Raw genomic sequence first — 21,583 nt, 5'->3', positions numbered from 1 at the left:
GGGGGGGGGGGGATTAGAAACAAGCAGTAAATAAATCCACAAACATTTTGCAACAAACGTAATTCTGCATGGAGTAGTGGCCACAGTTTCAGCAGATTGCTGTCCAAGACTGGTGGGTAGGCTTGAAAAACACAAAGTAATGCTATAAAATACCTACTACTGCCAATGGTGTCATTACTTTACATTACCATGGAGTGCAGGAGTTTGCAGGTTCTCCCCGTGTTTGTGTGGGTTTCTTCCCACATTCCAGAAACATGCAGTTAGGTTAATTGGCTTCCCCCAAATAATAAACCTTGGACTGTATTAAGAACATTTGGCTATGGTAGGGACATTAGATTGTGAGCTTCTTTGAGGGACAGCTAGTCACATGACTATGGACTTTGTGCAGTGCTGCATAATATGTTGGCGCTACATAAATACTGTGTAATAATATTAATTATGACTATGCCAATTCCTTCTGTAAGGTCCTATGACAATCACCTGTTTAAAGTGGTGCAAGAAACCTATCTGTCCAGAATAAGGGGTGCAGTGAGCATGTTCCTCTCTCCTTTTAGCCATGTCGGGTCCCCAGGTTCCTCTGTATTGTCAGAACAGGACAGAGGAGGAGTGTGTGGCTCTTCCACCAAATATACAAAGTTCCTGCCTTCCCCCAACAGTGGACTGATTTTTTAAAGCTCTCCAAGTCTGGAGATGATACACTTTCATCAGTTGACCACAGTAACATGTTAGGTGCAGTTTGAAGAGAACATTTTAGTTCCCTTAGAAGCTGCAGCAAATCTGGAATAGATCTGGTCCAGAATTAAAAACATTTGCCTACTAACAGCAAATGTTTTTTTAAGAAATCCAATCCAGGTTTCCTGGATCACTCAAGTTCACCTATGATAGTCTATCTTTTGCAGTGTTGAAGAGCTTTGCTTGAGGAAGACAAGCTCATCCCCACAAACTGTGCTCTCTAAATTGTTTTGGAGGTCTGCAGGGTGGATCTTATTGCAAGTCCCCTTTAAAAGAGGGGCCCTCCCATATCTGCCCCCTCACCCTGGTAAATTAGTTCAGGGGTACTTAGTACCCCTTACCCATTTTTTAAAATGGTTAAGGAAAATCTACACTAATACAAAAAAATACATTATTATTCCTTTGAATAATATTAGATTTTGCAGAGACCAGAAAAGTTCAGCAATGTTCCATAACATTAACATAACAACCTATTCAGTGTCTGCTGCTCAGAAAAAGGAAGAACAGGGTTCACCTACTCACACTTTGGACCCGATTTATTAAAGCTCTCCATTGCTGGAGAAGATACATTTTCATCAGTGAACCTGGAATGGTTAGCAAATGTTTTCAGACCTGGACCAGATCCATTCCAGGTTTGCTGTATCGCCCAGGCTCACTGATTAAAGTGTTTCTTCTCCAGCCTTGGAGAGCCATAATAAAATTAGACTCTCTGTATGTGACCATCAGGACTGGTTACATAAAAAAGTGAACTCACTTTTATGCTCATATGGTTAAAAATTGAGCAAACAAACTGGCATAGAATTTAGAAGAAATGATGTTATAAAAATTCTGGCAAGTACCTTCAGGGTTTAACAAAACTGGCTGCCATGCAGGGTATTCTCAGCACTTTGGGCTGTTTTCTTTCCAACTTAAACAGCTTTATTACTAAATACAAGCAGTACTATATGTATTTTGAAGATGTTTTTACAGATGTGTTACATGATAGTAACTTTTATTTTCATAACTTTCAAATTTACTTTTGTTTTTTTTTAGTCATTAACGTTTACCAGCATCAAGTATTGTATATTTTAACAAAGCTGACTATTTTTTTTAATCTTAAATAAGTTACGGGGCTTTCCACTGTAGCAACATGCTGCAAATACAATATGGAATATGTAGAACATTGATCCAGAGAACAAAGTTGTTTAGTATTCATCTTGGAATGCTGGGTCCTGCCAAACCAGGGTTCAAAATAAAGAAAAATTCAATTGAGACCACTGAATTTTATTTCTGGGGACATTCAGAATGTGTAATAAATGTTTGATAATTGTAAACCATAATCAAGACATCTGGACCGATCCGCTAAATCCATCTGATATAGTAGGTCCATGGTGAAGACAAGGAATGTATCTAAATTGTGAGTTTATCATTTTTACTGATAATAGCCATTATTGATTTACCTTTAACTTTTAGTAGGCAGTAGTGCTTAAATGAGAACATTACCAAGACCATTCCAACATTTACCTTCTTCTATGTTCTTTTAATGTGAATTATAAATTTATATGGACGCAACCATTCTGGAATTCTACCAGTGCGGTGCTAAATTGTGGCGAAATCATATCGATAAACTATCAAGGCTTAGCTGATACATTTACTGGAAGGTTCATCAAATGTTATCTGGGTAATCGTACAATTTGTCCTAATTCGGTCACACAACGGAATAGCCATCAATTTATTTTCAAGGTAATTTCTCTAAGGAAATAATATATATTTTTTCCCACAATGTGGTTACTATCTATGTAAACTATTTTTCCTACTCTTGTTTATACCTGATTGATTTAGATGACTTGAATTGTTACTTTGTTTCATTATTGCAAATAGCTTAAGCATCATATTTGTGTGAACTTGTACCAGCCTTGTGCTGTATATACTGCTTTCATATCAGGGTGGTTGCATAAATCACAAATGTATCAATCATTATTGACAGCGTAGTAATTAATGTTTCAGAGTAGTAACAGGCACCCACAGGGATCTTAATGACCTAGGTTATATTTATTTTCATGTGCAAATCAGCTGCTGTGTTTTCTGCTGTAAACATACAAGCCATCAATCATTTCACTTCTGTCAGATAAAAGATATTATCTCTCCGCAGAAGAAAAAACAATGATGGTGTAATCTTTACTACTTCCAAACATCCCATCTACTCTCGCCAACCATGGCCTGGCATGCTGGTGTCACTTTCACCTTCTTTCTGCACTCCCTTCCATTCCCTGCATCACCACTAGCATAGCAAAAACAGTTACTAGTCTTGTTACCCCTTCTTTTTGTACTGCCATCACATTTTCTGATGTTTTGGCTGTCTGATATTTTATTTGTATCAATAAGGTGCTGATTTGAGTTAGTACAGTGATAATCAAGGCTGGAGTGAAGCTGGGTAATCCAACAAACCTGGAATGGTCTAGGATTCAAAACATTTGCAAACAAATAGCAAATTACTTTTAATAAATCCATTGCAGGGTTTGCTGGATCGCCCAGATTCAATGAAGAAAGTGTATCCTCTCCAGCCTTGCAGAGCTCTCATAAATCATGCCCATTGTTTTGGTATTTCCTACTTCCAAAAACTAGAAAAGGAACTTTAGCTACAATACTTATCACTAACCCGACTGTCATAGACCTGTGACTGGACAATGAAAAGACAAGCAGGAGACTGATGGGCCCATCTCTCTGTTACTCTGATGTCTTCTCCTTTCAATATGTTCTTTATAAGCTCATGGACTGCTTGGCTCCTTGTTTTCCCTTTCCCTCTGTGAGCTCTGCTGAACAGTGACTGGAAGAGGCTGCTTGTAAACCAGATTCAGGTTCCTCAGCTTTCCTTACTTGCCATTGTACATTTATTGACATATTATTGACATATTATTTAATACGGAGATGTTATATCTCCATGGGGTTCAGCTTTAGGATACAACCATAAAAGAAGCATTCAGTCCAAGAAAAGTGAAATGGGAACTCAAGATTGGCATACATACTGTAAATCTGTGACTGCTGACATTGTTGGATGAACATGGCTTCTTCTATATTCTGTCCGTACAGGTTTCTTTAAGTGAAAATATAAGTATTGTTCAGAAATAGCATTTTAAAAAGTTTGTCTTTGAAAATTCATTTCCATACCTTATACTTTTGCTGCTTTCAGTCTTTCGGGGGAGTTTCTTACCCTGGTTCAATCTTGTAGGCTTCGGTACAGCACAACAAGGGTTAATGTATACAGTTATTTCATAATGAGCTGACGGGCCAAATAAATTCATGCCTGAGAATGAAGTGTTCTGCTTTTCAAGTCCAGAGGAGTTTATAGGATTATAAAATAATATGTAACAGTTACTGTACCTTACTGATTCATACATTTTAAAGCTACATTAGCCAACTCTCTTGGCTTGTGTGAAATGCTGAATCAATGGCAATGTGTTTTACTGCGCTCTATTTTTGTAACAATAATTGAATTTATTTTATAGAGCTGAACAACTTGTATTTTTTATACTCATAGCCTAAAGACAATTTTCAGAGTCACATGTTCCCCTACAATAACTGCCAGAGGAGAACTGACCAGTTTATTTCTTAGGGAAAGAAGAAATTGCAAACAGTCACTGGCCATAGCAAGTACTGAACTGAACCAGACTAATAAAAGCTGAAAGCTGATTGGTTGATTTGATTTTTATTATACCTTTGTATCATCATTGGACTTTGTTCTGTAATATGACTACCATGATCTTTCTTTGTAGCTATTTCTCCAATAAAGTATCACTGTGTTGTCCAAGTATCATTGCATTACTGTTTTGGGACATCTAGGTGTTGATGTGTCTTCATTCTTGGATCTCCAAATATATGTCATTGTTCTGGGACCTCCAAATGGCAGCATACCACTCTAAGTATGGGTGTGTTATTTGGATGGAGCCTCAATGTGTCATTGCCGTGAGACTATCCAAGTTTGTTTTTTTCTGGGACCTCTAAAATGTCAGCATTTTTCATTCCTAAGATTGAGAAAAATTAGCGTTACAAAGTGTTAAAAGGCCCCTTGGATGGAGTTCTGTTATCAAATAAGTATCAAATAATTAGTATCCTAAGACCCCCCTAATGCCAGTTTCTCTTTTTTGTTGGGGCACCAGTTTTATTTATTTCTTTAAATCTAGGATTCCATTGTCTGCATTTTCTTGACCCCCATGTATTAGGGCCTTCCCGGCTTGGAAACCCAAGGTGTCATTGTATTGGGATTTCATATTCCTGTATAGAAAGGTACAGGCTGCTCCTCCAAAATTCTTTTATAGATCTGCAATTAGTCCTTGGCATCACTACTGAAGTACATCAATTTAATCATGGCAATTTAATGTTGCAGGCACAATCTAATATATTTAATTGAACCACCAAAAACAACAATGATTCCTCAGATCTGGTGCACTCCCATGGCATTCTCTGCCCGGCTTAGAGGAGTACAATAGTGGCAGTGTTATTGTAGAAGTTCATACACAAGTTTTAACAGAGCGTCAAGGTGAGGCTGAATATTGAGTCTAAGGCTGGTCCTTTCTTTTATCATCATGCCCTGCCCTGGAAAACCATAAATATCAATAAGCTGTTTATTTACCTTATTTCATAGGTAATAGGCATATAAAGAATGAGCATTTATTAACACCCCAAAAGCATCTAAGACACAAACTTGTGATGCATGTAGGAGTGATTATAAAAATTAGATGCAAGCTCTTTTGACACTTGAGTTACTATTGTTTTACACGTATGTAGATAAAAACACAGCGGCTGTGTGGGTACATAAAGAAAATCTGTACAGAGTAAGTACTAAGACCCTGTTGCTGATGCCTATTTCTTCTCTCATTCATTGCCTTTTAATTTGATCCATTTGAAGTATAAAAGCCACACAGTTCAGCAACTGGCAATTATTAGAAGATCAGCAATGGCTGCCCCATTTTTTTTCAGTAAATTGCAGTTCTTCTTCTAGGTCAGCTATGGTCTATAAAATAGTTGTCGTGCCCATTCTTCCAGCGCTGCATATTATGTTTGCTCTTTAAAAATACTGTTTAATATTAATAATTATAAGAAAAATTATATTAAACAATAATTGCTAATGAGGTTGATCCAAATCTCAGAATTACACATTAAAACAAATGCTTTGTTACAGCATGTGCAGTTAACACCTATTAACAATTATGAGGTGTAATTTATGTATCATGTCTCATACTTGCATCATTGGTAATTTAGTATATTGTTTGCACATTTTACTACACTGTATACATGAGATTTACTAGAACAGAAATACATTAAATATCCTTTGCAGAAAAAACATCCTCACCGCTTCGGCCTTTAGTTTTTACAGAGCTTAGACAACAAATACACACACAGGACAAATAAATAATTAGCGTTTAGTTTTATTTTAAAAATAGATACTTTATTTTAATATAAATCTTACTCCAAATGAATTTTAGAAACAGAAACCTGGGGCTGAAACCTTGTATTAGTAACCCCTTCCAGCATTATCACGGCAGGTCAGCCAGTATCCCTGAGATGTGAGACATTATCTATTGCAGAATGTTCCACCTATTGGGTCAGTTTGCTTACCATATCCGCTCTCTATCGTTGTATATCATGCTGTCCAGGAGTTGTCACACTTTTCTGTACTAAACGATACTTTTATCTTTGGTAACAATATTGCTTACAGTCATTGTTCATACATATTTTTTTAAATACACTTTAACTTTCCATAGGAAACTGAGAAAGAAAAAAAAACTTGAAACATAATAACGTAGGCACAGTGATTAATCAGCATATTCCAAAACTGAAATTAGAACTGTTTTGTATATCTTATTAACACATGTTAAACCTTCCTGTCTGTACACAACACTTGTACCTACCAATACAGTATTGTTGTAGAGATGAAGCAGTCACTTATTCTGATTATTATCAATGAATATATCACGTGTGTAATTTTGTGGTGATATTTACATGTTTACATATGGCTTTTATACTGTATTTGCTTAGCTTATTTGTTTACTACTGCTTACAATGAAAGTCTTTAGGGTGTCCATCTTGTTAAAAAAAATAAAATAATATAATGTCCAGAAAGAGAAAACCTTCAGAGAAGAAGTCGTATAAAAATCCAAAATTGACTCAAAATATGTTTCAGCTGGAGATAAAAAAACCTTCCCTTTAACAGAATAAGGTTTGTATAAATGTAGAAACACTTCATATGCAAAAGATATTGGGAGTCCCAGCAAAAAATGCAGCTATCATCCAGGACAACATGACCATACCATGGACATACAAATCCACTTATACAACCCTTCCTGTTCTGCTTAGATGGGACTCATTTATAAACCTCAAACCCCAAATGTCCCCATAGTGTCTTCAGAGGAATATCAGCTCTGTCACCCTACTGTTGACTATATTTTACCAAGGCTGGAAAAAAATGTAAGTTCCATTGTACACCTTGTGAATAGATAAGGCAGGTAGATAATACTTCCATATAAGTAGTAAAAAGGAAATCTATTGATGATTTCTTTAAAGAGAACCTTCAGCTTTTATTTATCTTCTTTATGATGGACCAAATATCTACCCAGTAGTCATTCTGCTTTGTTTTGTGTATTCGTACAGATCTATCCTGCACCTACACATTCCTGCATATCCTTCCATTGGTTCTATAAAAGCAGGAGTAAAGAAATCATTTCATTAGTCTTTCCCAGACCTGCACTAAGAAAATGGAGCGAGGAATAAGTTATGTTGTTGCAGACAACAGCTCCACTTTTAAATAGCTTTGCTTAATGATAAAGAGACTATACTGAGAAACACAAAGGTAATAACTCAAGTGTTGCTGTGTGTTAATCATTCTGTAAAATATTAAAATATGTATGTTCATGCAACTTGATGCAATAGAACCTCTTAAACCAGTAAACCACACTGAAATATGATTGTATAATTTAGACATTCAATGTCAAACAAGAGATGCCTCCTGCACCCAATGTAAATTCAAAAGTATAATCAGATTGCAATAAGTATTGCCAACTCAAGTGTAGTTTTTTTTTTTTTCATATGGACATGTTGTGATTACTGGATTTAATCCTTAGTTAGAACAGCAAAACACACAGTGGATTTTGTCATTTCTTCCAGCATTCTTATGGATGGTGACTTGTCAGTATAATATGGCCAACATACTAGAAGGATATTAATGGTAATATTTCTGAATGAACACATCCACGTGGCTACACAACATATAGCATGCATGAAAGGCACTTAGAATGAAAGCATTCTCCAGTGGGTCACACTGGAAAATTCGGCTTCTTTCCAGCCGCTTTGGCGTTTTGTTCACCCTTTTCTACTACAGTTCCTGGCACAAAAATAAAGAACACTATATATACACTGTCCAATTGTTTTCAAACACAGCAAAAATTCCCAGTCTTGTCTGCGCAGACCTCGTTAGTCACAGAGATTCTCCGTTCTGCTCCCTCCTGCGTGGCAGCTTTAACCTTTTCCTTTCTAGGCTGAACGATGAAGGAGGATTATCTCATCAATGATCTGGGTCTGTGTCTATGATAAGTCGATAGAACACATTTGTGAACTTCCAGAGGCTCCATAAGCCACATTATATAGTTTATTGTTTTGCTGTACGCTTTTTATCCTAAGGATTCCCGTTCATTTGGTGAGACCTCTGGTGATGTGCAAGGCAGAGGTGATGATGGAGATTCTGGACTCTGGGTGTCTTTCTGTTCATTTTCCTCCACAGCCTTGTCATTGTGGTCTTGTTCTGCCTTTTGAACCTGATTCCCATCAGCCGTCTCTTCCTTCATCTGAACCTCTTCTGCCAGTTTGTGCATTCTTTCCTCTGCTTCAATTTCTTCAGAAGTTGGGATGGAATTCTTCTTTGGACGCCCTTTTGGCTTGGTGGGGGCCTCCTGGCCACCCTTAAGCACCTGACAGATATTAAAGTTATTACATGCAGACCAGAAAAATTATTCAAAGCAAATCACCAAGCTACCACCATTGCAAAGCTGCCATATTGGGACTGATTTAATAAAGCTCTACAAGGCTGGAGAGGATACACTTTCATTAGTGAAGCTGGGTGATGCAGCAAACCTGGAATGGATTTATTTGGAGTTATTTGCTTGCAAACGTTTTGAATCCTGAACCAGATTAATTCCAGGTTTGGTGGATCACCCAGCTTCACTAATGAAAGTCTATCCTCTCCAGCCTTTGAGAGCTTTAATAAATTAGGCCCATTGACTTTAAACTAGTCCTTATTGATGAATGTTTCTAAAAATAAATAATTGGGTAACATCAACAACCAGTTATTGCAGATACTTATAGAGTCGAGTACCTAGAAATTAGCTTCCCACTAAATCCATTCCAAGAATCAATTTAGGATCACAAATTGCAATTATAACATTGATTGGAAATTCCAGTGAAAAAAAAATTGCATAGCGCATAGCTAACAATAGTACAAAAGATTTCAAGTTAGATTGAAAATCTAATAGCTTGCCTATCATTGCCATTGTACTCGTTTTCCCTAAACAGAACTATAAGCCCCTTATTTGTGTATCTTATCTGATGCTAAATTTGTTTTTTGGAGTGCACAAATCTTTTTTTTTTCTTCAGACCTCCAGAAGACTAAAGCTGATTCTGTACATAAGTCTACCATCACAATAAACTCTTATATTAGCAATATTTTCCTATATATACAACATTGGTGGTCCGGCCAGTGACATAATGTAACCCAATTAATCCAATGTAACCCCAATTAATTTCTCTGTTTGTAAATTAACAAGAAATAAACTTAGTTAAAGATAAAAGAGCCAACTTACAATTTTCTTCCACTTCATCCTGCGGTTCTGATACCATGTCTTGACCTGCAGCTGTGTCAGGCCCAGAGACTGAGCCAAGTCCAGCCTAAGAAATGCATATAAAATTTTTATTTAAAAAGTAAACTCAAGCTGGATAATATAGGAAAAGATGGCAGCAATCTACAGCAGTGTATTTTCAGTATTCACACAAAAAATAATAGGCAGCAATTGTAGAGCTTAAATACTACAACTCAGACAAGTGTAACAATATGTGTGCTATATGACTTTTTTTTATTTAAGAACCGGGGTGATTTCTGATTTGTATTATAGAATCCTGTGCCTGGATAGGAGGGGGCAGGGTTATAGTTTGGGAGATTAGAAACCGATATATTCAAAGGGGACATGCTTCTACCATAATGCATTGAAAGTTTTCTCTGATGCCCACATACAGGTCATTTAAAACCATTACATGTGTTTCTGTCTGATACGAATTCACACATTTCTCAATTAGCTGCGAGACTAAAGTTTCTTTCGTCTGCCATACCGTTAAAATTTGGCTGGACTACAAGCGGCGGACCTGGCTCCCTTTTACCCACAGACTTTTCACTGAGCCTCTTAATGGTTTCAGCTGACATTTTAATGTCTATGAGATGAATGTCTCAGTCCAGAGCTATTTCTTTCTGTTTGTCTAAATGCTTGTGATCTTCAGCATCTGGATAATAGGCGGAGCGATTGATCTCACCCCGTACTTGTGCCAACTCAGATGCCAAGGCCATATAGGGGATTTGCCCATATTGTCTGCTGACAGCGTCGTGCAGCTGGGGAAGCATTTAAGCCTGAAACAGCTGGACCCGCCAGGCCGAGACAGCATTTGGGACAGAACAGAGAAATAGCATTTCTAAAAAGCTCTTCTTAATAGAAATGAATAGAATCTTTTATTGCCTGCAGAGCCTCTATGTTTCTCCATGCCTACTGTCGGAGCCCAAAATCTGATGAATGTGTTCTCCATTATAAATTCATGGACAGCTCTTCCAGTCTGGGAATTTACATGCATGAATCCAGCTGGAGAACTGCAAAATGGCTTATTTTATGTGGCCCCTAATATCTTCTTTTACGGTGTGCACAAAAATAAGTGGACAAGCCATTAAAGTCATCATAGGTAACACCACAGCTTTACCACACCATAATTATTACACAGTATTACACAGTACACAGTATTGACTTTTACCTAATAAAATATTGCATAGAGGGACAATTTTAAGAACATCAAAAGATTTCATTTTCAAAAACCAGATGATTTTTTTTTGTTGCTTAGGATTAATAAACTTTTTGCTGTTTCCAGTTTTATAGATAAGAAACTTCAACACACCTACCCAACACTAATGTCATGCAAACAGCCCCTAAACCCCAGAAGACCCTCAAGCAGCTGCATTTCAGGCACACATTCTATGTCTACCCTTGACTTGCCTGTCTGGAGTTGACAGATATTTCTGTTTCTGGAACTTTTTCTCCAGGCCCATAAGTTGCATTTCAGTAAAGATAGTTCTGCTGCGTCGTGGCTTCTTCACACGAGGAACCACCTGCTCAATCTCCGACTCGCTGCTTTGGGGGGCTTCACTAGCGGGGGTCTCAGAGCGTGCACATGGTGAAGAGAGATGCGTGGGGGATAGCACAGGAATGTGCGAGGATGAAGGTGAAGGAACCAAGTGGGAAACAACATTGGGCTGGCGGGTGATGACGGAGAGAAGTGGGTATGACCTGAGTGGAGATGAGCCTTAGGAGGGAAAAGAAATGAAAATCCTGTTATAGCTTTGTTCACAGCAATACAAATAAACGTTCTGACAATGTTAATAACATAACTTTTTTCCTAATGCTGACCTATTTATGCCAAAATTATAAAGTATAAACATAACTAAATGGTTGAAAATTACTAAGTATATTTATTTTACCTGGCTCCTATCTGAGCTCCCCATCCTTGCAGGGACATCATGCAAAATACAGAGTATCTCATAAGATGTTTCTATCTTGGTACTAAAAATGAAGTAAGGAAAGTATTTTTGCTTATCCATTCTTCCACTGTCCTTTAAAAAATGTGTGATTAGATGTGATAAGAGGAGGGCTGAGGATAATGTAGCAATTGTTGGATAATGTACCAATTTTTGCTTTATTAAGGAATTTTTGGCAAGTATAGTTTTTTACATCCTAATATTTGAGATCTTTAATTCCTGCTCTACAGTGTCAACATTATTGTCTCTGTCCTGCCCCTAAAACTCATCACCTGCTCACTTTGACCCCCCCAGTACTGCAACACTGCCAATGGATGAAACCAATTCTGAAACTCTGGAGTTGTTCTTTCACACAATTGTTCTGACATGCCATTTGCAGAGTATAGCACATTGACAACATACAGGTATATTTATAGAGCGGTGAATCTGACATTCACTGAAACATTTCCGGTGGAGAATTTTCCAGGCCCACACGTTTCAATGCCATCAATTGATTCTCCCCCAGAAAATGTATAAAACTAGATGTGTCTGCAGTATTGCTTTAATATATGTACATAATACTACAGACTGTATTGATGTGTACAGAAACTTTCTTTAGGTGTAAGTAGTTTAGTGGAGAAAATACTTCTTTATTTCATTCTAGTGAATCAAGCTGAAAGTCTGGTTTTAAAGTCAGATACAGGACAGATTATTTTATATGTCAGGTTATGATAAACATAACACTGAGCCATGAAAGCCAATGCAGAGTGTGTGCAGCATAATCTGTTATCTCCCATGGTACGGTAACAGTGAAATATTGTTGGTGCTTGATTTATCAATTAAAACTAATTTTCATAAGGAGAAGTCCGAGTGAAACTTCCTTGAGCTTGATGAGAGCGTGTATAATTAAAAAGCCACTAATAACACTGTCAGCTCTAAGGCTTTGATAAATTAACAGCTACCTTAATTAATCAAGCTGTTGAAGTGAATTGCTCACCACAGGTTTTCTGTTGGCTGTGTGTGTTGTAAAGCTGTACACCTCGGGGCTCAGCTTCAAAGCATCTGGGTGGCCAATCTAGGTAGGATTAACATTTTCCTTCTAGTTGTACTAAAGGAAAATGATAACCTGTAAGGTTCACAGCAGCTTCTTCGGGTCTGCACGGGTTAATGCGTCACTGTGAGAACTGTACGCCTTCCTTCCAGGCAAATATTACCTGTTCTGTAATAGAAGGTGAGGGGAAAATGGGAGATTAATGGATGTCATCCCTTGGCAGATTACTGCAAACAGCAGCCAACAAACTCTGGGCTTGCACTTGAAAAATAATTACTAAATGTGCAGTGTAGTGGGTGTTTTCTGTTTTTCTTTATTGTGCTCTTTTAGGTGTCATTTGTGGTGCAGCCTAAACAGAAGAATGAGATTAGCCCCTTTTCATTTTTAAATATAAAATCTGGTGCAAAGGGCAGAGTCATCCAGCAGAGAGATGTATTTTAAGATAGGAGAGTTTTAAAAGTAGTGGCGTATTAAAGCAGTGCAAAGTATTTCAGAGAATTTAATAGAGTAAGGGACAGGGTTCTTCATCAGGGCAAATTAATTCAAGAGAGGGTTAGAAAGAAGAAGGAGCAGAGTCCTCCAGCAGTGACAAAGTATTTAGGAGAGGAGGCTTAGATAGAAGGAGTCTTCCAACAGTGCAAAGTATGGAGAGCTCATGAATTTACTGCATTGGATTCTGATTTCATAGGCACACTAATATATTGCTATATCTTGGAAAAAGCAGGTCAAGCACTTTAAAGTTGTCTTTTGTACCCTTGCATGACTTGCAGACAGAATGGGTCATTAACTATTGTGGCTGGAGGGAGAAACATTGCAAGGGTACAACATATTTTTGTAGGCTTAGCTTTAATACAAGCCATATCATTTCTGAAACTGAAGACATTGTGGAGGAATTCATCTTCAGCAGAAGCACTGAAATCATGAACTGTTTTTCTATTACTCAGAATCTGGGCAGCCTGACATCAAAGGTGCACTTTAAACAAAAAGTAAACTGAAAAAAATTAGAATAGCAAGTAGGTTGGATCTTTTTTTTTGCAGAACTGCCTGTTTGCGATGTTGTATAGAAAGCACTGTTAGCAGTGGATGTGCGGCTCGGTGTATAGTCTCAGCATACCTCTGTGGGGGATTTGCAGGGTTTATATCCCTCTAGCCAGGTCAATCAAAAATGTGGAAAATCACAAATTTGTTAGATGACTGGATGAAGATTTCCGCACTACTGCAATAGCGAGGGGTGCTGAGTTTGGTTCTTCTTTAAGGTTTACTATATCATATTCTCTTTTTTGTACAACAAAACAGACAGTGTCCCGATAGTGAAATTGCTTTCACAGCACATAGTGGAAACTGAAGAATATAAGAAGGAAGGATCAGTCTCTTACAAAATGTTTTGTCACACCAATTCATAAAGTTAATGGTGGCACACAGCCAGCGTCATTCTTCTGAACTACACTGAAAAATGTTACCAGCAAGTCAAGTCAGAACAGTCCATCAATATACAATTTTTCCGATTAACTCAAATGTATTGTAGCTATTGGATTGGCAACACAACTTGTATTTTCGTGAAAGGTCAGCAACATCAGGCTAAGCTTTTCTACAGCACAGGAAATATTAGGCATGTAACATTCAGTGTGGACTGACAGTTTTGCGGATTAGTGGAATTGTCACTCATTCCAGGTTTATTCTTAATTGTGGTAGAAATGTATTTTCTCTAAGGCATGTCTTTACAGAAAAGCTGGAATAAATCATTAAGTCTTTATCTGGATGTAAGTGATGTGACAGAAGACATTGCAGGATCCTTGCTGTAGGGTAGATGGGATTGACTGTAATGACATCATTGCCAAACAATCTCCAGCCAAGGAACAAATGGGATCCTGAACTCATTGTTGGGGCCTACTCAGTACAAATCTTTGTTTTTTAGGTGCCGATAAAAATAGTTTAAAGGTCACATGATGCCCAAATGCTATTACAAGTTTCCTCCCTCATCCCAAAATCATGCAGTTAGATTAATTGGCTTCTCCCGAAATTGACCTTAAACTGTGATAATGACATATGACTATGGTAGGTACATTAGATTGTGAGCCTCTCTGAGAGAGAACTATTCACATGACTATGGACTTTGTACAGCGCTGCGTAATATGTTGGCGCTAAATAAAACAGTATAATATTAATAATCCCATGCCTGGCACACCAAGCATCTCCACAGCCAATTCTGTGCTTAACTAATGCAATCATTTTTCTGAGGTCCAAAGGCATTAGACAGATGTGTATGATTTTGTGCCCTTCCAACTAATTTCTAACCGGATTTCATCGATCAGTGTATCAACACAAACAGAAAACCCAGACAATCAGTCGCTTATTATCGGTTTGCTTCTGATTTTGCTTTAGATACGCCTCTTACACTAGGCATAAGATACTATCAATTTCTACTATTAGTTAAGACCCTTCCAGTTCCTAAAAAATGACCTTAAACCCAGCAAGATTCCTAAATGGATCTTTAAATTGATCTTTATTTGATGTTACTTATTATGTTTACCTTATCAGTGTGACGGTGCTTTCTAACACTGCTGTGAATATAAAATATGCTTCATTGGGTCGGCAATGCATTGCTTTCCATGTCATTCTCCCTGGTATTGAGATCACACTTAGTCATTTTCCACAAATGCTTTGACAGTTTGTTACAGATTTATTTCTCTAACCAAGCAAAGTTTGTTACGGATGTTTACGTCTAAAGATAGCCTCACACTATACACTGCAGTATTTGATAATATTGACCCAGTTAAAAAATTATTTGGGGAAAAATCAACAATTGAACAACTCCCTGAAGAAGCAGATACAACTTAAAATCAGCAAAATGCATGGGACCCTTCATAGGACATGTACTGTATGTGCTGAATTACAGGTATTTGAGATTGATGTTTTATGACACACAAATGAAAAATTACATTTATTTGAGTGATATGGATAAATGAATAACAGTGTAAACTTTTTTATATTGATGTGCAGCTATGACTATTTTTAATTAGTCCCCCTTGGCATACACATTTGCTTTCTTTATAAATACAGTTATTTTAAACCAAAGCTTATAGTATATAAAATATATATATATATATATATATATATATATATATATATATATATATATATATTTATTTATTTATTTATATAGGTATTTAAAATAGGTAATTATACTTTAGTTGCCTTCTCTACTTTCAGCAAACACAGTATTACTTGCGTGAATTAAACATTCATGTTTATGCTTAAAACTACGCTGATGAACACCATCTGACCAACCCCTAATGTCTTCATCCTCCTTTAGAAATGAGAAATATTTGTAAGGTATCTCCTGACAGTTATTACATCTTATTTCATACACTTTACATTCAGTATTGTCTTTTCTTTCAGAATTTCTCTTTGAACAAGTTGCTGTGCGTTTTATGGATTAGTCACAGATAATTACTACTTGTGTAAACATTGCTGCCTCTTCTCTGCATTGTGTCCAATTACTTCTCTGCCAATAAGTTCATCCACCATCAGCTTCAAAGAATACTCAATATGTGTAAATGATTTTTAACATTGTCACTTGGATAATTTTAGTCACATTGCAAATATATAGAACTGTTAGCATTTTAAAAGTGGAAATGAAAACAGGAGCAGATAGATGGAACAGTAGTTTTTGATTTTCAGACCCTTTTAAAGTAACGCTTGGGCTAAAAAAACAAAAAGGTAATAGTACAATCCAAGGCTACATACACACATCAAAGGATTCTCGTCCGCTTACTGCTTCACGGCTAGTATTGCACAACAAATTGATGTGTGTACAGCGCTCGTCTAATGTGGTTCATGGATCTGTCCTGGCGGATCCACGAACGACTGCAATACAAGTGAAGGGGAGAAGATGTGAGCGGCTCCCGCTGCGCTTTCTCCCCTTCACTTGTATTGCAGTCATTCGTGCATCCGCCAGGATGCCAACTCCTGGGATCAGAGAGCCATTTAAAGGAGGATCTCAATCACACGTAATGTTTCTTTCAAGAGACTCACAATACTGTGTCCCTGTAGAAGTGGACTTCGCTGCATGAAATTCAGAATAGTAATACTGAACCTATTTGATACTGATGCATATAAAAGGGACAGTGATATCTAAATGATATATAATTTTATAACTTAAAAAAAAGACGAATGCTCATGATGGGTCATGTAATATGTAAATAATGTGATGAAGTATAGATATTTCTATATAATGAGATAACACTCACATTATCATGCCTTGTGTTGCGTATTAACGTAATTTGCATTAAAGGCAGCTCAGTACATTACAACTCCCAAAAATAAGAAATGAACTTTTTTTGGTGGCACCCATATTACACAGGAGGTGCTATGACAAGCTAAAACACAAGTGTTTAGATGTGCTAACATTGTGTGATGGGGGTGCAGTGCAGATCCTGTGTTACCACAATGGATAAGTGTGATGCCAGTATGAAAGTTTTTAGCCCACATTAACTATTTATACTTTAATGTTCTTACAGTTTTCACTGTTCTGTTAAAATTCTCATTTTACCAGGTTACAAATTGTAGGGGTTGGGGGTTGTTTAAAATGTTTTATAGCTGTAAACAAAAAAAATAATATTATTAGTAAATATTATCAATCTACCTAAACTTTTCAACCAAAAAGTTAGGGACATGGCCCCTATTATTTATCAGGTGAACAATAAGCAGGTCATATTCATTATAATTCAGTTTAAATAAAAACTTTGACACATTTATAAAAAGCACAATTATATTTAGATCTTATTAAATTTATTTCGTCCCACGTATTGTGCATGCTCTGATTATATAGGAGATTTGCTGATCTATGTTACAAGCTGCCAGGATTTGCAGCGTGTCGACACCTGCATGTTAAGCACAGCCCATTTCCAAATAGTATTATTAAAAAAAAAAAAAACACTTTAATGCAAATTATTAAACTACGGCACTTGTCATCATTAAGTCATAATACATTCCTATCTGGATCTTTGTAATTAAATATGATAAACATATAATTAGATTTTCATGATTGAATATAATAAACTTGTCATTAGGATTTTCATATTTAAACAGCAGTGAGGAAAACTGTTAGTGCAATGTCATAAGGATGGTAGAGAGCAAAGCTTCCTCTTTCCTCCTGGAACAATAAGATTCTAAGGAGAGATCTCCAATTATCAGCCTAAGATGCAAAGTTCTTGTGTGCTCGGAGTTCCATAATCTCCAGAGCGGCTGACACGTACCTCTCCCGGTGACTCAGGACCTGTACATACCAGTCTACCCACACATACTTCTATCAAATAGAGCATGATAATGTAGCCTGGTCCGTGCATTACCTGTGGATTTATTCCATTCCTTACCCTCCTGAATTCACTAATGACTGGAGAATGGAGGCGGTATATACTATATAGGGATCGCATACTACTCACTGTAACTTCCTCCCCCCATATTTTTTTTTATGTTGGTGAGTGGGCAAGTAGGGCAGCATCCTTTCTGCCACCATTTCTAAGAATTTAATGACTGAAACACTTCACTAGTCTTAGTATCATCTCTCAATATTTGGCAGGAAATCTATATCGCTGGTTCTTAGGGACCTTTATAGGCTTAGTACATCTAATGGTTTGGCTCAGGGAAGGATTGCTTCACGACCGCAAACATTTCTTGGTGTGCCGTTCACTTTTATTTTTTCTTAGGCCAGTGCAGCCCATTTAGATTTTGTGAAAACAGCACAATATAAACCGTAATTGCCTTAATAGTGCAAAGAAAAGTGCCGTTATAGCACCAAATTGGGAATCATCTTCCAGGGTTCTGAATGCTAAAACATTATGAAACTGCTACTGTATGGCATGTGAAATACTTCATATTCCATCTGCACTTTTCCTTGTGATTAACTGCAACAAGATTGTTTTTTTGACAAACTGTTAAAAAAAATGATAATTTCTTGTAAAATCCAATCCAATGAAAGTAGAAGTAAACTTTTGCTCTTTATTAATGACTGCCTGAGTAATGTGTGAAATGACCACTTGCAATGACTCACAATGACCGCTAGCAATGTGAGTATATGGGTTATTAAAAACATAGATACCACTATATGAGATAATATAATAATTATTCTATGAATACACTTTTTATAAAATATTTTTATTGACTACCTAGATATATCTAAAAATCAGTGCTTTGAACGTCAGTACGCGTAGCACCACCCCTGAGGAAGCCTAGATTGGTCGAAACGCGTCGGGTAAATGAGGCTACGTCAAATATTTCTGTGATTTACGTTCCCTGCACATACTGTTTCACTTAACTCGACATTTTGTAAAAATTGACGAAAAACGTACGAAAAAAGTAGGTGATTTATGTCTAGTTAAATGGGTACCTGACCTCAATGAATGAGGCAGTACCTTAAAAAGTGTACTGTTGATGTAAATGAATATGTTTGATTCTGTATTATTTGAGAATCATGTTTAATACAAAATAATTGTCTTGCCAAAAAACCTGTCTTTGGACTATATTTACTTTCATGATTTGTTAATTTCTAGGGTTGTCAATCTTTCTCTGTTAGGGAAGAACATATTACTTTAACAAACGATTCCATTTCTGTTTCCTAATTTTTTTCCGAATTTCAAATAGCAATGTGAGGCCCTTGGTTTGGTTACCTTTATTACTGTATGCATGGCATTTGGATCTGTGCTGTGAGGGCTTCCTCTCATACTACATAAAGAAAAGTATTGAATAAATTAACTACAAGTGTCTATTCATCAATAAGTGATATCTTCCTAAATGTGTATGGAGGAGACAATAATGTATAAGCTCCTATAGTACCGAAAATAATATGTATGACTCAGTGCTCATTGTACAGCACTGTGGTATATGTCACGTTATTTAAATGTATAATAGTGTGTGTGTGAGGGACATTAAAGTGTCAGCTCCTATACAGAAAATAATGTAACTGGTTCAGTGTTCTCTATACAGCACTGCGGTATATGTCAGAGCTATATAAATGTATAATAATAGCGTGTGACTTTGGGGAATACTATGGCACTGCAAAAGTTATATATATATATATTTGATACCATGGATAGAGAATATCTATTATAGCTGTGACGCTGCAGAGTGAAGATTACTGGTTTGGATTAAGGCTGGGTCTACATGGACGTTTTGTAAAAAGGCATGTAAACGTTCCTACTGCGTTTATAAGCGTTTTTATGCACTTAGGCTGGGTCTACATGGACGTTTTGTAAAAAGGCATGTAAACGTTCCTACTGCGTTTATAAGCGTTTTTATGCACTTATTTTAACGTTTTAAAACTTTTTTTTAAATGCTGGAAAAAGCTGAAAAACGTCTATGCCGCGTTTATCCGCGATTTACCGCGTTTTACCGCGATTTTACAAGCGTTTTAGCACTTGGTAGAAATGCAAATTGTAACCCTGGGCAGTGATCTCTGCAAGTACAGGAAGTACATACATCCCTGCATACATGTGATAATGTGATCATGTAAGAGTACAGTGACAAATGTAACAGTATACACAGAATAGAGTGAAAAGAGTGCAAAGTGAAGCACAATTAAAGACAATGACTACACAAGTGATAACGAATGACATCATTTGCAGGTGTGAAAAGCACCAAAAGCAAACACAATGGCAGACAATTTCACACGTGGCAGGCATAGGTGTTAATTTTTAACAGCATAGTACATGTAATTAATCATGCATGACACATGGAATAGTGACACAGGACACAGGCTATTGTTAAAACGTTTGTAAAAGCCTCCATTGAAATCAATGGAAGCTTTTTTATTGACAATTTCTAGCATGCATAAACGCAGGAAAACGCTCCCATTAAAATCAATAGACGCGTTTTCCCGCGATTTCCCGCGTTTTCCCGCGATTTACCAGCGTTTTAATTTTTTAAACGTTGCAAGCAACGTTTAAAATGAAGCTCAAAAACGTGCCTGAAGGAAACGTCCTGGTGTAGATTAGCCCATTGGAATGCATGGGGACTTCAAACAAGGGCTTTAAAAGCCTCAGGTTAAACGCTGGGGAAACAGTCCGTGTAGACTAAGCCTAAAGCACACTCTAATGGTTTTGTGACTTCTAGATTTTTCTTGTTTGTTAGGCATTGTTTGCAAATTTATGAAAGGGAACAATATGAGGCCCTGCCCAGACCTTCATTATCAGTCCATGTAGAATCATTCTGTTTGGTGTATATTTATACATATACAGAGACATTGATAATCTGACACATGCTTATGTTAAACCCGGTATGTACAATAATCCTGCTCATGCTCCTGAAGAGCTCCATATTGAGAAATGTGAAATGCCAATATCCAGCTGTCCACCCTTTTCATGAACAGTATGCCAGGAGTCACGGCTGGACATTTCGGGTGATGGCCCCTAACACTGCGAAGTGACTACATCCCACCCACACGGCTCTTCATGCTAATAACTGACATGCTGTGGCACAGAAAGGAACAGTTCCCGTTCTGCTACCTGCTTCTAATTAATCTGTCCTGACAGTGAAACCTGCCAAGAAACTCCCAGAAATCCATTAACATTTCGTATTGCCTTTAAGGCTATCATTACATCTATTATTTGCTTTGGAGATGGCCACACTCTCATCTTGGTATCCCTTCTGTTGTGTGGGAGTATCTGCCTTTACAAACAGTCAATGTCACAGCGTTTGTTCTGGAATCAAATCCCACAGCAGCATAGGAGCTCAGTATAGGATTGTCAGATCAGATCTGCAGAGCCTGACATTGTGCGATTGTGTGCCAGGAAGACGGAGGCATAACCATACTCATATTGGTATATGGGGCCCGTACATGATGATTGTGTGCAGGTTATGCTGATCCTGTCTGTGACCTGTCTGAGATGATTGCTGCTGAAGCTTCACAGGTAACAGGTTGGACATTGTCAGCATCACCAAACCAGAGTTGTACAGGCTCCAGATCACAGTGTCGTAGAGAAGATGTTTTCCTAACAAAATCCTGATTTTAA

At 37.2% G+C, this 21,583-nt stretch overlaps 1 protein-coding gene across 1 annotated transcript in view; it reads right to left on the bottom strand.

The window, feature by feature from the left end:
- Window positions 1-6,127: 6,127 nt before the first annotated feature.
- The window catches only part of BARX2 (BARX homeobox 2), a 28,981-nt gene continuing 13,525 nt past the window's right edge, over window positions 6,128-21,583 (bottom strand). The window contains exons 2-4 of the mRNA XM_072425777.1: window positions 11,007-11,313; window positions 9,561-9,645; window positions 6,128-8,672 (exon numbers count right to left, since the gene is read on the bottom strand). Coding sequence (XP_072281878.1) covers window positions 8,376-8,672; window positions 9,561-9,645; window positions 11,007-11,313 — 689 coding nt within the window. The 3' untranslated portion in view covers window positions 6,128-8,375. The remainder of the gene's footprint in view (window positions 8,673-9,560; window positions 9,646-11,006; window positions 11,314-21,583) is intronic.

The sequence above is a fragment of the Pyxicephalus adspersus genome, chromosome 11 (assembly GCF_032062135.1).
Source record: "Pyxicephalus adspersus chromosome 11, UCB_Pads_2.0, whole genome shotgun sequence".
Classification (NCBI taxonomy): Eukaryota; Metazoa; Chordata; class Amphibia; order Anura; family Pyxicephalidae; genus Pyxicephalus; species Pyxicephalus adspersus.
Note: the sequence above shows the minus strand (reverse complement) of the source record. Positions and strands in the feature narration are given on the sequence as shown.